General features: G+C 33.6%; 1 protein-coding gene across 6 annotated transcripts in view; it reads right to left on the reverse strand.

Annotated features, from left to right (window-relative positions):
* Positions 1-17,602, reverse strand: part of LOC114326172 (cell cycle control protein 50A) — a 91,851-nt gene that overhangs the window by 63,386 nt on the left and 10,863 nt on the right. For 2 of the 6 annotated variants that reach the window (XM_028274434.2, XM_028274430.2), the window contains exon 1: positions 44-221. The exons of 2 other annotated variants lie outside the window; for them this stretch is intronic. In XM_028274434.2, coding sequence (XP_028130235.2) covers positions 44-89 — 46 coding nt within the window. In that variant the 5' untranslated portion in view covers positions 90-221. Of the gene's footprint in view, positions 1-43; positions 222-10,560; positions 10,835-17,602 lie in introns of those variants that run through there. 2 more of the 6 variants (XM_028274432.2, XM_028274429.2) reach the window with 2 other exon arrangements.

The following is a 17,602-nucleotide window of genomic DNA, read 5'->3' on the forward strand; positions in this document are numbered from 1 at the left end:
GTAGGTTTGGCCATAAGTTCATATATTGTAACGCTTAACTCACCAGATGGTTTTTTAGTTTTATTTGGATCTGGAGTTTCATGAGCCATTGCCCTAAATATCTTATAAATTTGGGTCCCAGGAATTATTTTTATAATAAAATAACAATTTACATTTACAATATAATTCTCGCTTAAACGTCAATTTACTAATGTCAGAATTTGGCAACTGTCAAGCGTCATAAATATATCAATATCAAGGTTCAATGGGGTTGCGTTATAAAGGTTGATGCGTAAGTTTGATGAGAACATCGCTGACGTAAGTATCGAGAAGAATGATTTAACAAAAAATATTGTTTTCACTCATTAAAAAAAATGTGAAGACCATGAATTATCCATGTTTGCCTGTCCGAGAGACTTTGTAAACATAACTACTCCGTTATTAGATCAGATAGAACGACAAATTAATTGAAAGGGTACATGCGATATATTATTCGACGCGCCTTAGCACGACGAAAACAAATATTTACTTACGGTTTCGTGTCTGTCTGTCCGTCCGTTTGTCTGTTCACGAATTTTACCTCCTAATTTATTAAAACAGAATTACAAATGAGGTGTATATATTATTGTGTTTCAAATTATCAATCAAAGATATAATAAAAAAATTATTTTTTATATAACACGGGTACATAAATTTGATCCACCCTGTATATTGATTTGTAAATATTTATTAGAAGTTAGCGAGCATGTAAGTGGGTCTCTCCTTTAATGAGTTTTTCGATGAAGATTTAAATACTTCTGTGAATAAATAAAGTGAAAGGAAGATTTATTTAGGATCATAATGTAAAAAGATTGTTTATTACGGGAAAACTAGAATCTACAGGTAGAGGTAATTATTAGTTTCGAGAAAAATACAGTCAAAATCGTGTATAACGACACCGGCTATAACATACAATCGGATATAACAAACAAAATAGTAGGTCCCGTAAAATGACATATAAAAAAAGCATTTATATTGCTTATAACGAACAAATCGGTTAAAGCAAACATAGTTCTTGGAACACTAGCAGTCGAAATATTGGTTACAGCGTACATATCTGTACCTCGGAGAGATACAATATCCATTTTTTCAATTATGACCTTTTTACACACTATATAATAAACAGTTATAACCAATCCATGATTCAAATGAAAACAGATACAATGTCCTAATATAATATTGTTTCCACATCTCAATAAATAACTGTAGCAATAACACTTTTTGTTGAAAAAAGTTTAAAATTGCTTTCGTGTAAAGTTATAAAAATGGGCATTGTATTGTATCTCTCCGAGGTACCGATATTACCACGAAATGAAAAGGAAGGTTTTATAATGTTTTATGGTTATGATGGTACATCCGGGCAGGGTCCACTTGTAAGTCTTTTAGACACTAGACTTCCTATTAGGTGGGTCTATTATCACAAGATTGTGTTTACATTATTTGGTCTTTTTAAAAATAAATAGTGTATGTATGCCCAGATTTTTATAATAAAACGATTTTGAGAGCCCGTACAAGTACAATAAACACATATGTTAAATGTTATGTGTAACATGTTATAACATATTATAAGTATAGATAAAGTTACACATTTTTGCATCATAAACTTACAACAAACTGACTGTTGCTACCAGTGTAATATCGTTTATAGCAACCTGTTCATTATAACAGATAGAACCGCTTACAGAGAACACTGGCTACAACGTACAAAAACAACCAGTCCCCTGAAGTTCGTTATAAACGGTTTTGACTGTAGTTTAAAAGAAAGTTCGGAATTTTAATCTCTTTTTGTTTAACCCCGAGTAAATGTTGTAGAATTCCCCGAAAGTAATTATTATGATGGTAGGAATATTTTTGAAAGAATGACTGTTTGTTTTCGAATGAAAAGAGAGGAAGGTGGAGAGATAAATGTTTCTGATTGGCTAGACAATTTGGAAGGGGGGAAAGAGAAGCTTGAAAGTTGAGACAGTTTGAAAAAGAAAAGATTATTATGTATTTGGCATCGCTGAAGAGCAGTAAACGTTTTCGTGGATAGTTAGAAAGCAAGTACCAGTGGTTGTTTGATAGTGGAGGATAGAGCTGAAAAGTGGAACGAGAGACAGATCAAATTGAGATGAAATACCTCTTTGATTCTGTATTATTGTGAGAAGGAGAGGAGAGAATTTTTGGAGCTATTTTAATCGAGTGCTGGTTAAAAGAGGCCGGGCTCGTTGTTTTTGTTGGAGAATTGGTGCTGGTGTGCTGCTAGATTGAAACTTGAGAACGGAGAGGGCTTTGATGGGTAGCCTAACATAGTCAACAAGGGAGAGCTGTTTTGGGTCAAGAGAAGACGTCAGAGTGAGTGAAGCAAAAGGTCAGTCAATTTATGTGAAAGATATTTTTATGTTCGGAAACTAAAATTTTGAGTAAAAGCATATGAATTAAGATTCCAATATTTCAAAACTTAAATAGGAAGTAGGTATAAGTAATTTTGCGAATACCTAAATTTGTTTGTTTAGCTTGTTTTATCAAAGTCATCGGGAACAAACCGATAAATTGTTATTTGAACTAGAATAAATTTAAGCGGTAAAAATTTCATTCGGACAGCTGTGTCCACAGGTTTTAATTTGATCAATTTTTCGAGTATTGACTTTGATAATAAAAGATAATTCTGTATGCTTATTTTATATTTCTATTTAATTCCTTTTCCTAATATTTTTTCCTGATTAGAACCAACTAAGGCCGCACATCAAAGAAACATGAAACGTAAATTACGTTTCATGGAAATAAACCACTGCTAAACAAATATATGTCCGGCCATTTATGAAACTCTCCGAAAATAAAAATGTATCATGAGCATGAATCATACTCGTTTCATTGGTAGGCGGACTTTGAGATTTGTTTAGCAGTGTTTTCTTTTCATGAAACATGTTTTTCGTTTCATGTTTCATGTTTCTTTGGTGTGCGGCTTGGCTAAGAGATACTGAAACCACGAGAGAAGATAAGTAGGTATAACATAAGATAATTTAGATATTTTTTTTTTGTATTATAAAAAAGGCACCCTGAGATTTTTTTTTATTTTTTTTGTATGATTTGTGACAATTGGATAATTGATTAAATAATTAATTGGAGTAATCAAATAAAGATTAATTGATATAAAAGTAATAAAAAGTAAATCATAACAATATATTACCGAAGATGGTATTAGAGGTGAGTTTGATATCGGATTTCCGGTTTTAGAGTTGCAACTGGAAGTACTGTTTTAAAGTCGCCGAAATAGTACAAAGTACAAGCAATATATTATTCGTCGTGCCTTAGCAAAACGAAAACAAAAATATATATTTCCGGTTCCATGCATGTCTGTCCGTCCGTGAATATAACTCCTATGATATTAGAACTGATAGAATGACGAATGAGGCGCCGAGTGAAAGCTTCTCGGACTTCCGGTTGCAGAGTTCCAACTGGAAGTATTGTTTTAAAGTCGCCGGAACTTCGCCGGAATAGTAAAAGTGATATATCTATTACTCGACGCGCCTAAGCAAGACGAGAATATATACTTCCGGTTTTTATACCACTTCCGGTTAAAAAGTTGTAATCGGAAGTACCACATTGTAGTCACAAGAATAGAACACGTGATATATCAATAATCGCGTATTGAAAAGTCGAGCTTGAATATTAAGTTCCGGTTTTGATGTCATTTCTCCGGATAAAAAGTAGCAATAGGTATAAATCAGGTGAACAGTCTCTACTTGCATATCAATAAATTCCATGAAGAACAATAAAGCCGGAGAACCAGGAGGAATTGTGGCGGAATTAATTAAATCCGGAACAGAGAAATTAACAAGAATAAATAATACGCCGAATCATGGAAAGAGCATTAAATGGAGAGGACATTCCTAATCTATGACAGGAAGCCTACATAACATCGATATATAAAAAAGGAAATAGAAAAGAAAAAAACTACAGTGGAATAAGCATCATCGCTACAAATGGGAAGACTGTACGGCAGGATCCTCAGAAACAAAATAGAGAAAAGTAGGTATAGAAGATCAAATCGGTGAAGAGCAAGCAGGATTCACAGAAGAGAAATCATGTCTAGATCATATCTATACAATACAACAGACAATTGAGAAGAAAAGAGCTAAGAACAAAGATGTACATACACATGGCGTTTTTAGACCTTAAGAAGGCATACGACTATGACTATATGACACCGTGCCAAGGAAAGAACTATACAAAGCAATGACAAAAATAGGGATAATGTCGGTTCGCTAAACTCAGACACAACTGGCATGTGATTTTAGTCGGTAATTTTTTTGTTTTTGCACAATTTTGCCAAAATTGACAAAATTACTAACTATTTAGTAATTATTTTTTTTGCAATTTTACTAAATTGGCAAAATTACTTACTAAAATCACTAGCCAGTTGTGTCTGAGTTTAGCCAACCGACATACTAGCTAACCAAACACAAGCAAACAAGAACAAATACAGGGGAAATGAAGTATGTATAAAAATCAGAGACACGATTGTTGCCAACTTCAAAACAACAAAAGGACTGCTACAGGGATGCCCAACGTCACCAAGTCTATTTAAAATATTTTTACTACATAAATATTTTTTATTAGAACACGCACTAACGACTACGAAGTCAAAATATAGCGGTATGGGAATACCGATAGGGACTATATTATTATTTCTACTGTGTTTCGCAGACGACCACGTGGTGATGGCTCAAGATGAGAATGATATCAGTTACATGGTAAGGAAACTAAAAAATAAATACAGAAACGTGGGCATGGAAATAAATGACAAAAACGGAATATTTAGCAATATCGGAAGAAGATGGCAAAAATTTGAATATAGAAGAGCACCTTGCAATAAAAGAAACGAAGAATGTTAAATCTTTGAGTTCTATATTATTATAATGTCGAAAAATGGAACAACAAAAGAAGAGATAAAAAATAGATTGGGACAAACAAGATCTTGTATAAGACATGAAAGAAAAAACAAAAAAAGATATATCAAACAATAGTATTAGGTATCTATGAAGTATCATGACATATGCAGCAGAAATTTGGGTCATAAATAAAAAAAAAAAAACAAAGGAGCATATTCTGGCGACCGAAATGTAATACTGGAGAGGATGCTATGGTTTGACCAGAAGAGACACAATATCAAAAGAAGAGATGAGAAGAAGAATGAAAAAGATGCCCTGCAATGTACAGTGAAGTAGTTCTTAAGTACCTACTGTTCTGAAGAACAGAGACAAGAAAATTAATGAAAAGGAAGAAAAGGGAGTATCAGGAACAAATAATCAGAGATATAGAAGAAAAAAGAAAGAACAAACAAGCAAGACAATTCTTCAAAGGAGTTTCAGAGATCAAGACCGGGTACCAAGCAAGAACAGAAAACGTCCTTCAAAATGACAGCGGGCAGCTTATCACTGATGACAAGGAAATTCTGAAGACCTGTAAGGAATACTTCTATCAACTGTTAAACGATCAATCTAACAGAATTACATCAAACATAGAAGTACATACAGCTGAAATAGAAGACCAATACCCGACATACGAAAAAGTAACCCAGATATTTACAATAAAACAGATAATGGAAAAATGTTGGGCGTTTGATCGTGAGCTTCATCAGATGTACCTACGTAGATTTTAACCAAGCATTTGATAGAATATGCAGGGCTGCAACTAGTCAGTTTGATACGGATGTGTATGGAACGGTTACGATATAAGGTGAGAGTTGGACAGAAATACTAGGAGACATTCACAATAAACAGTGGATTAAAACATAAGTGCAAAAATCGAAAAACCAACTACAGTATTTCATCGAGAAGGATCAAACCTACTGTTGACATTTGCAGACGAAATCGATTTAATAGGAAACACCAGGTCACTATCGATGACTTTAACTTTGAGCGCGTTAGAAAATTTGGAATCTTGAAACAACAATAAGTGAAAAGAATAACGGATTACAAGAAATAAACAATAGGATACAAGCCGGCAACAGATGTCTTTATGCCCTTCAAAACATTATAAAATCGAAAGAACTGACAAGACGAACCAAGATACAAGTATAATATAAAACAATCATACGACCCTTGTGATGTATGGAAGCGAAACGTGGACGATAACAAAGGCAAACGAAGAGATACTAAGTGTTTGGGAAAGAAAAATCCTAAGGTAGATTTTTGGGCCTGTGCTTGATGAAGCAGCAGGACAATGTAGGATAAGAACTAACAAAAAGAGCTCGAAGAACTTTACCCAGACACCAACATCATAAAAGAAATAAAGTCCAGAAGACTCCAATGGGCAGGACACCTCAGAAGACATTCTGACCATAGAACAGTAAGGCTGGTATGGGAGGAAGTCCCAACTGGAAGAAGGCCACGCGGACGCCCTCGACCCTGGTGCAGTGGCGTAGCTGAAGATTGAGGGGCCCCCCGCGAAAATGTTTGTGGGCCCCCGTATTATAAACATAACGACAACTAATAACAATATAATACTAAAATGTGTAAAGGACAATATTTGTTCTTCATCAGTTAGTGTTAATACAAACCTCGATATAACGGACCAATTGGGGGGAAGGGGTGTCCGTTATAACCGAAAGTCCGTTGTATAAAAATAAGTTTAAAATAAATAAAAAAAAACGTTTATTTTAAGTTTTGTACGCGCTTTTGAAGTTTGCGTTTTTTTATAATTAGAAATGTGTCCGCATTATCCAACAATAAAAATTTTATTGAAATTGTTTGGCGACGTTTTGGGAAATAAAGGGACTTTTTTTCATATTTGGCAGGATTTTTTTTGTCCGTTATATCCGAAGTCCGTTAAATAGAGGTCCGTTATATCGAGGTTTTACTGTACTTAGATTTTTTGGGAATAGGCATGAAAACCTATTATACATGTATCTTAATCCGACAAACACGCTCGGACAGGTCGATTTTTAGAATAATCATAGTATATTATAGCATCAAAGTTTCGAACTTTACGCGATCCCTCTTCAGGTAACAGTCATAATTTTGATTTTTTTAAATGGGAAAGTACATCATGTGACACCTCATTTAAAAGCTTTTGAAATACTGATTACAAAAATGTATAATACTTGGCCAAAATTTCGGTCAAATGCTCTTTAAATGCATCCATTTTTTCGAATACTGAGAAAAAAATGAGTATTTTTTTAAAATTTAAACGCAGAATGAAAGATTACATTATTACCGAGTGTCGACAGTCCCCTAAAATAAACAAAAAGTTTCTTTTGAGTGATTTGAAATTAAAAATCATACTAAATTTGCTTTCGTTTTCACCCCTGTAACTTACATATTAAAATTAAATTAAATTAAATTAAAATAAGTATTAAAATAAACATTATAGAAGTTTTTAGGGACTTACGACCCTCGATAATAATGTAATATTTTATTCTGCGTTTAAAGGACATCGCACACATCTTATGGAAAATATAATGTCACTCAAATTCAATAAAATTTATACGATTAGATTCGTTTTAATATAACGATCAATTCTTATCATTGCGCCAACTCTTAATTATGATTAATTACGGCGCAAATTGCAATTAAAGGATATCTAAATCACATTTTTGGAGTCCATAAAATGTTAGTTTACAATCATTATTGCTCTGAGTGCTATTCATAACAGCTTCAATCCCGCTGGGCCTAAGCGGATTAGTGAAACTAATCCGCCGATTTATGAAGTACCGAAAATCTGGGTATTTTAAAATATTTTTTCTCTCTCTAACTTATGTACCTACCCATTTGATTTCAGATTTATTTATATCAATTTCTGCTCTTATTTTTGAAAATAGAGAGTTGGCGCAATGATAAGATTTGATCGTTAATTTAAAACGAATCTATTGGTATAAATTTTATTGAATTTGAGTGACATTATATTTTCCATAAGATGTGTGCGATGTCCTTTTTCAAAAATTCCTATTACTTAGTTTTCTAAGGATTAAAAATAATTTATGTATTTAAAAAGCATTGGACCGAAATTTTCCGCAAGTATTATACATTTTTGTAATCAGTATTTCAAATGATTTTAAAAGAGGTGTCACATGATGTACCTACTTTCCCATTAAAAAAAATCAAAGTTATGACTGTCACCTGCAGAGGTATTGCGTAAAGTTCGAAACATTGATGCTGTAATATACATATTATGATTATTTTAAAAATCGACCCGTCCGACCGTTTTGATTATGTGCTAAAAATAAATAAGTTAATATGGGGGATAAGTTACATTGAAAACATTAACTTTTTTTTCTATACTATACTATTCTTTACTATATAAAACTTTTTTTGCTATAAGTTATTTTTTCGTCTCAGCTGAACTCATCGTAAAATTTTTTATACGTTTTATCCGTTTATTTTTAAATTTTGGTGTAATACCCCACTCTTCTGCTATTTCTGCTGCTTTCGCTAAAGTTTCGGGAAACGGATTTCTCATTTCTCGAGGATTATCACGAGGTTTTTGAAAAAGTTGAAGGGCGACCGTTAACTCTGCCATTTCAGATTGCAAAAGCCTTGGTGTTAGATTAATAAAGTTAAGTATTTTAGATTGAATAGTAATATTAACGACAAATTCAAAATTATTCATAATATGCTCTAATAATGCATTAGCTTCTAATTTTTCATCGTTTTTTAGATAGCAATGAAATTTTCGTTAAAGATTTTATTACTTGTCGGAAAGCTCGACGCAAAGCCATAACAGGGTTTCACCTTTTAAGTGTTGGCAAACGCGATGAATCCAAAGTCATAATAGTAATACATACCATCTTTTAATACTTGCACTAAAAAAACAAACGTTTTTAGGTATATCCTAAAAAACATCTCCTGTACACCATCAAATGCATCATTCAACGCTAGGTTCAGATTATGGGATGCACAAGGAACATAGGAAGCTGTTTTTTCAGTGTCAGTTATGCACCTTTGTATGCCTGAATATACACCACTCATACCGTCCCATCATAACCCTTTCCTCTACAGTTGTGTACGGAAAGGTGCTTTGATTTTAATAAATTTTAAAATTTAATTTACAAGACTTTCTCCAATTTGGTCTAATATGCGAATAAATGCCAAAACACTTTCAACAACTTCCGCTTTGGAAGGTAAATTATTTTCATTGCAACTTATTTTTATATACCGGAAAATAAACTTCAGCTGATCGTGTTTTGAAATATCTTGAGTGGTATCAAGAATTATTGAATAAAAACAACAAAATATGTTTTGGTCTCCAATTTAAAGAATGTAGAAGTATTAAGCTTGAAGGCTTTAAGGGGCCCCTCCTAACGTCGGGCCCCCCCGCCTTGCGGGCCCTGCGGGCCTGTCAGCTACGCCACTGCCCTGGTGGCGAGATAATATAGCAGGAAACCTGAAAGCTATGGCCGTGGAGAATTGGATAGAGGTTGCTCAAGACAGAGAAGAGTGGAGGCATGTTGTCGAGTGGGCTAAAACCCATGAAGGGTTGTAACTCCTCTGAGTTACAGATCATATATGCGATGCGCATGCATTGCTGTATATTGTGTAAAACGAAAATGTGAGGTAGGAGTATTTAGTAGATTCTGAACAGAAAAAAGGAATGGAATTCTCATATAGGGTGTCAATTTGAAAAGTTGCCACCCCCTGTAATTTACTCCCTATAGAAAATCTAAAAATATACAAAAACACGTCAAATTTATTTGTGAGGGGGACATTTTATAGACCAGTTTTCAACCAAATTACACTAACCCTCTAGCGGGGGCGGACACAACCCCAAAAATCTTTAATGGAAAGGGGGGTTGAGTGATACCTCATTTTAAAGATCGTTCGATTACCTATTCAAAAATACCACATACATTATATTTCTCTTCAGTAATTTTGGAAAAATCAAGTGAAACCGTACAGATATTAAATATCGAGTTCAGAACTCCAAAAATTTTTTTGGAGTATTGAACTCCAAATTGAATTTTTTTGGGGTGTTGAAGTATTTAGAGTGTTTTTTGAAGTATTTTTGGAAAAATCAAGTAAAACCTTAAAGATATTAAGTATCGAGTTCAGAACTCCAAAATTTTTTAGAGTATTGACTCCAAGATTTTTCCAAAAGTACAGAAAAGAAATATAAGGCATGTGGTATTTTTGAAAAGGTAATTTAATGACCTTCAAAATGAGGTATCACTCAACCCCCCTTTCCATTAAAGATTTTGGGGGTGGTGTCCGCCCCAGCTATAGGGTTGATGTAATTTAGTTGAAAACTGGTCTACAAAATGTCCCCCTCACAAATAAATTTGACGTGTTTTTGCATATTTTTAGATTTTCTTTTCAAATTGACACACTGTATAAGTAAAATGGACGATCGAATGATAATAAAGGTAACACGTGATAAACGTTGGACGAATCGTAGAAGACTTAAGGGGAGAAGATGAAATAATAGCATCCATTAACAGCAACAATTAAAAAAAAGGAATAATATAAAAATAAAATACATATATGTAGATATAAAAATAATGAAGAAAAATTTATAATTGTGTATATAGTTGAACATTTTAAATAATAAATAATTGTCTCATACCTTTGCTGATAAAATACCTTATGACTTTCTCTCTGACCTTGTTTTCCATACAAAATTGTTTATAAACAACACACAATTACCTGAATTACCTGAATAAAACCCAAATGAAAAATTAATAAGGAAACTTACAAGTGTTTATCATGTCACAACGTTTAGACATGGAAATCTATACCCAAAAAACTGGTAAATGAAAATGATCTATTAATATTTCCAATCTATACCAATTAACACTTTTAAATTGGACACTAACGCGCTATCGAACGAGGACTCTCGATTTCTGTTTTCAACTATTGTATATTGGTAGGAAATTATAATTATGTACCTATAGACACGCTATGCAAATATATACAAGGCTATTCGAAAATTCAGGAAGCGTAAATTGTTTTAAACTGCAATTATTTAGATTAGTGGTTTTCAGTGTTTTTGAGTCGTGTACCACCAAATTATTTTAAAATTATCCTTGGTACCACCTAACTGAAATACCTATGGAGCTTAGTAATCTAACTAACTGCAAATAATATGTTGGATTTTGGCTCAGGGGCGGCCCGTCAGGGTAGGCAAGGTAGGCGCCGCCTAACCTCTTCAAATGTACAATGATAAATTATTTATTAATATAAATTACTTATTTCAAAACTGTAATTTATAAATTTTGAGACAATACCGAAGTATCTAAAAATCTAAAATAAAGCAAAGCTACTTTTTAATTCATCTCTGAAGTTGTAATAATTATTGTACGCTCCCCGTAGCGTAGCATTACTACGACGGCTTTACCCTAGGGCAGGCTCTCTAAAAAGTAGCCGGACAGAATTCGCATTTGTCTCACTCTTTACGCTAAGCACAGCGGCTGTACTGTCGCTTGCCTGGCCGTGTATTTTCGGGCTATAGGTAGGCTAGATTTTTTTGAGCCTTTGACATTGGTTGTGTCGAGCTGCATCTCGGCAGGGCCCCCGTAAGGGTTACTGGCGCCTGTGTGCAAAAAAGGATTTTGGCGCCCCTTAAGCCATTTTGGATCATGTTTTTATGCATTTTTTTAAGGTAGGTAGGTAGGTGCTTGAAATAAATTAAAAAACTGAACTTTAGAAGTCATTATAGTCCATTCACTCAAAGTAAAATATTGTAAAACCTCCGGATTTTAAAGAACCGCCTGGATTGACATTACATTTTTCATACACATAGCTAACATGTCAAAGAAAAAAGTGATATTGTGCAGATGTGTGCTTTTTCCCTGAATGAGTTTCACTCCTTCTCGTGGGTGAAAAAACATACGTTCAAAAAAGTCCGGAATTGGATAAAATGACTAATTTTAAACAACTTTTGTTCTACAAAGTTTTTTCACTAAGTCAATACTTTTCAAGTTATTTGCAAGTAAATATGTTCATTTTTCAAGAAAAAAAACACGTTTTTAGACGGATTTTCGCAAATAACCCAAAAAGTAAGTATTTTATCGAAAAAATATAGCTTATAAAAAAGTGAAAAATGGTGTAAGTGCCTATATGAAGTCTGCAGACACAGTAGGAGCAGATAATAAAAAGGAGGTTCTTATTCGCCAAATTCCAAATCGAATATTTCAACGTGAAATTGCCAAAAATGTCACACACTTATCAGGGAAAACTCCTTATAACTTTTTTAAAAGCGTTTAAAAGCAGTTGTATTTTTGTTTTTTTTTTATTTTTTTTTAACATCAAAGTAGGTAAGTAAGTTGGGTCAAACTGATGATGGTCCCTTTTTTTGGTCAAATAAAATCGTAATATCACCCCCTAATTAGCATCCCAAATGAAATTAATCGTTACCGCCTCACCACAAGTTAGTTTACTTATGTCCTTTTGCTTATATGATCTGAAGTTTCATCGGTTCAAAGTGCTTATTTTTTAAAAAGCTGTAGTTAAAAGGGCTTAAACGAGTCACTAATCTCGAGTGTATGCAAATTTTGAACAGCCAACCAATTTTTGCTTATGGGAAAAGAAAAACACCAAAGTATTCAGAAAAGCAAAACCTACATTTTTTTACTGCTCGGGGTTTTTGGTATCACTAATAATTTTTAATTTATTTGGAAAAAAGGAATCTTTTCAATATTAAAAAAAATTACTTTAAAACCAAATTTTCTCAAAAATGAAGCACTTACCGATGAAACTTATAAATCATATAAACAATACGTAGTATATAAAGTAAATGGCAAAGCGCTAACGATTAATTTCATTTGGAATGCTAATTAGGGGGTGATTTTTACAATTTTTTTAACAAAAAAAAAGGTTGCTTGTTGCTTGTTCTTGTTGCTACGCTACAATTTTTTTAAAAGTAATAAAATAAAGCTTTTTTAAAACACTTTAAAAAAGTTTTCCCCGAAAAATGTTAAATTTTTTGGTTATTTCACGTTGAAATATTCGATTTCGAATTTGACGAATAAGAACCTACTTTTCATTAGCTAGAACTCTGCTTTTACTGGGTTTGCAGACTCCGTATTCACTTTTTTGTAAGCTATATTTTGCTAGAGTATTTTTTCGATGAAATTAGACGGGGTGACTGCACACGGGGAGACTGTTGTAAATTGCAACTTTTAGAATTCGCTCTTGTCTTCACTGCAGCATCCATCTGGCTTGCAATTTTTAGAAGCCATGCAGGTGTCACCAGGAAAAATGTCCAATAAGTTTTTCAATTAAATATGTTTTAAAAATAGTTTTAAATATTTTTATTAGGTTGAAAATTTTGACTATCATTTAGCAGATGTCGCTAGGCACCTACTCCATAAAGTCAGTTGCAGTGCGAGGACTAGCTCTTAGCCTTTGTCACTTGGGGCAGAGAACAGCAAACCTACGCCTCTCTGATGATGCCTCCAACAAGAGGCGAAAATCGTCGATTTAGAGTGCTGGTTTGCGCATTTGAATAAAAATGGTATACGTTTTTATTTTTTTTTATTTTAAAATTAATTTTTGTTTTCTTGCTTTTTTTTTTTGCAATTTTTGACCCTGAGTTTTGACGCCCCTAAAGGATGGCGCCCGTGTGCATTGCACACTTTGCACATATGGTAGCGGGGGCCCTGCATCTCGGAACTGCCAATTGCATGTTTTAGGATCTTGACTACCAATTCTGAAAAAAACGAAAAGTTCGAATTTTGTCATGAAATTTGGTGTGTGGGGTCAGAATAATATTTCTAACAATTTTTTAAAATAACTTTTTGCGATATCTCTAACGCGAAACAAAATATTGAAAATTCGTCCTGTTTGTGAATTCGCAGTAGGCCGCGTTTAAAATTTAAATTTCAGTTGACTATCTTAAAAAGTGTAAACCATCAAAATCAATGACTGCAAAATTTCAAATCTGTATTTATTTTAATAGCCGAAATATAAGGGTGTCTTCATCTTAAATGCGACACACTGTATACAGGGTGTTTGGTAAAGAATGGGCTATAGCTTACCACTAGATTCCTGAGGTTAAAATATGTCGATTTGAGCTAACTTACCTTAGTACGAAAGTTGATAATAACCGAAATACAGGGTGTCAAAGTTAAAACTTTTATTTTATTTATTCTTAAATATTTCCTAACAGACATGGGATAATAACACAAAATTTGGTAAGCGGGGATTTTTTGAGACGAGAAATCTAAATTCGTCACCAAAAATTATGTATTATCCAGGGGGCGCCACATACGCCTTTCAGCGCTAATTTAACAGGTTCAATTTTTTTATTACCCACTCTACATACTTTCTAAATAAAAATTTTTATTCTATTAATATTTTTACTTAAAAAATGTATACTACATTCATCTCGCTAAACTCAACCGTTTTCTAGATAAACCCTTTTAAATCTGCGAGGCAACATAATTTTTTGCAGCATATCATTGTAGTTACAGTTACACCCGCAAAATAACTTAAAATCATAAAAATTTACAAAAATGTATCTCAAATTTCTTCAAATGGAATTTGCGACATAAATATGAGAACTGGCACAATTATTATGGTTTCAAGTTTATTTTTCGGGTCTAACTACAATGATATTATGCAAAAAATTATGTTGTATCGCAGAATTAAAATGCGTTTATCTCAAACACAGTTGAGCTTAGCGAGATGAATGTAGTATACCTTTTTAAAGTAAAAATATTAACAGAATAAAAACGTTGATTCAAAAACTACGTGGCGTGGGAGATAAAAAAAATTGAACGTATTAAATGAGCGCTGAAAGACGTATGTAGCGCCCTCTGGGTAATAGATCATTTTTGGTGGCAAATTTAGATTTCTAATCCCAAAAAACCCCGCTTACCTACCAAATTTCGTGTTGTTATCCCATGTCTGTCAGGTAATATTCAGGAATAAATAAAATAAAAGTTTAAGTTTGACACCCTGTATTTCGGTTATTATCAACTTTGGTACTAAGGTAAGTTAGCTTAAATCGACCAATTTTAAGCTCAGGAATGTAAGGTTAAGCTATGGCCCATTCTTTACCAAACACCCTGTACCTATATAGGTAGGGTTACCATACCTCCGGATTTCGTCCGGACAGTCCGGATTTGAAAGACAGGTCCGGATTGGCGTCCGGATATGAGAAATGTCCGGATTTTTTTCTTTACTAAAAAAATATTTAAAAAAACATATTGAACAAATTACTCGCAGATCTCAAAGATGCAAATTTTATTACGGTTACAATTGATAGTTCAAATAGAAACGAGATCAAATTGACTCCAGTATGTGTTCGTTATTTTTAGCAAAATGAAGGTGTCAACGTGAAACTTTTATATTTTTTGATGAACTTCCAGGTGAAACATCTGATCTTTTAGTAGAACATGTTTTAAAATGTATTAAAAAGTACTCTATTGATTCAAAAGTAGTTTTCCTTTGTGCTGATAATACTAATACTAACTTTGGGGGTGTCAAAAGGCAAGAGCAATGATATGTTTTTTTTTCTTGGACTGCCCCTGTCCGGATTTGGCCTTAATAAATTATGGTAACCCTATATATAGGTATGTACATATTATTATACACCATATGTGTTGCCTACCCGGATACTGAGGTCACGAGCCGCCACTGTTTTGGCTGTGTTTTTGTGTTTTGTGTACCACCCCAAATAATGATATTATGTACCACCAGTGGTACATGCAGCGGCGTAGCGTAGTGGGGGCGGCAGGGGCGGGCCGCCCCGGGCGGCACTTTTTACGAGGCGGAAAAATTTAACAATAAATAATAAAAATATTTTGTAAATATTTGAACCATTTTATATTTTTATCGCAACTGCAAATTCGGACCGATTGAAAGGAGCTCGGAATTTTTCATTCCTTATTTTGTGACGAATTCGGGGAACTCCTTTTTTTTTAATGATATTTTGTAGCGACTGGCAACAACGTCTATTCGCGGTGTGCAAGTACTTGGAAAGGGAAACGAGAAACGACCCTGCGCGAGTCGCGGAGAAATATTGCAACTATAGTATTTTTACTACAAAAGCGATATTACGTAGGTCAAAATTTTTGACGTAAGAGCACTGTCAAAACATTAGAATGTGACTTTTCATTATTGCCATGTTTATTATAAACATGGCTATAATGAAAAGTCACATTCTAATGTTTTGACAGTTCTCTTACGTCAAAAATTTTGACCTACGTAATATCGCTTTTGTAGTAAAAATACTATATCTTAAATAATTCATATTGTCAATTGAAATTGTCAAATTGACGTATATTTCATACCTTCTGTCAATGAAGCAGAAAAATTATATTATTGCTCCACAATATTGATATGATATGCAATTATGATATAAAGGTAAATTTAATTAATTGTATTTTGCTTGCAGTACTGCATTTTAATAACTAATTTTATTTACTACATACAATTGTTGATGTTTTTATAACATAACCTGAATCTTATTTTTTCTTATTATTTTTTTTTGGACTATGGCCTTGACAATTATCCAGTAACCAGGACTAATATAATTGGCCAATATAATTAAAAGTGCGAATAATAGTACAGAGCGTAGAAATAGGGGTCGCTTTGCCGAACTTGCACGGTCTCAATACTGACTTGTGGACTAACAATCAGCACAACTTTTTTCGGCACTTTAGAACGTTGCTATTCTTTTTTTCTCTCATCGACACATCGTTGGGAAGTTCTGATAGCAGCTACAGGCAAAAGAAGGATTCAAGAAACGCGGTGGAGTGCAAGAGGCTACGCCGTAAATGTGACATGGCATCATTACAAAGACATTCTCGTTACTTTGGAAAAACTGACAAAGGCAGGTGAAAGCTTAAACACTAGAACAGATGCAGGTGCTTTACTAGTTTCTAGGCAGTCATTTTCCTTTCTTTGTTTTTGGGGCCTGTGGCAACCGGTGCTACATGAAGTGAATGATGCACAAAAATATTTACAAACAAGGGGACTTGACATAATATTGTGCGCTCAGAAAGTAAATGCTTTGCAGATCATATTGACAGAGAAAAGAGAGGAATTGGCAAATGGTGCTGTAGGTTATGCAAAAATATGTGTGAAGAACTTGGAATTTCCATAAAACCTCGCAGGCGCATAACAAGAAAGCATATTTTCGATGACGGAAAAATGAGTTGAGACGAAAGTTGTTTTCTTCGTAAAGATAGAGTTATTGTAGAAATTCGTGAGCATTTTCAACAGCAACAGAATTTAACGGATAAGTTTGTTTAACTAACGCAGGCTATATTATTAGTTCCAGACAACACTGAATGTAATCTAGCATCTGACGCAATTGAGAGCAGGGTTTCAAGCTGGACAAACTTTGACGGCGGACTTTCGTTGCTACTACAGGCAACGAAATTAATTAATGCAGACTCACTTGAATTACTTAAATTTATTGTTAAATCCAAGCTGGAAGATACCCTGCCCAATGCCCAATAAGCAATGCCCTCTGTGAAAGGAGTTTTTCAAAATTGAAAATAATTAAGAATTATTTAAGATCGACAATGAGTACTCTAAGACTAACTAATTTGGCTATTTTGTCTACTGAGCAAGAGGTGGGTGATGCGATAGACATTGATGGTGCAATAAAAGACTTTTAAAGGCTTAAAAGACCGGAAATTTTTAAATTTATTATT

The sequence above is a fragment of the Diabrotica virgifera genome, chromosome 7, assembly GCF_917563875.1.
Source record: "Diabrotica virgifera virgifera chromosome 7, PGI_DIABVI_V3a".
In the NCBI taxonomy this organism is placed as follows: Eukaryota; Metazoa; Arthropoda; class Insecta; order Coleoptera; family Chrysomelidae; genus Diabrotica; species Diabrotica virgifera.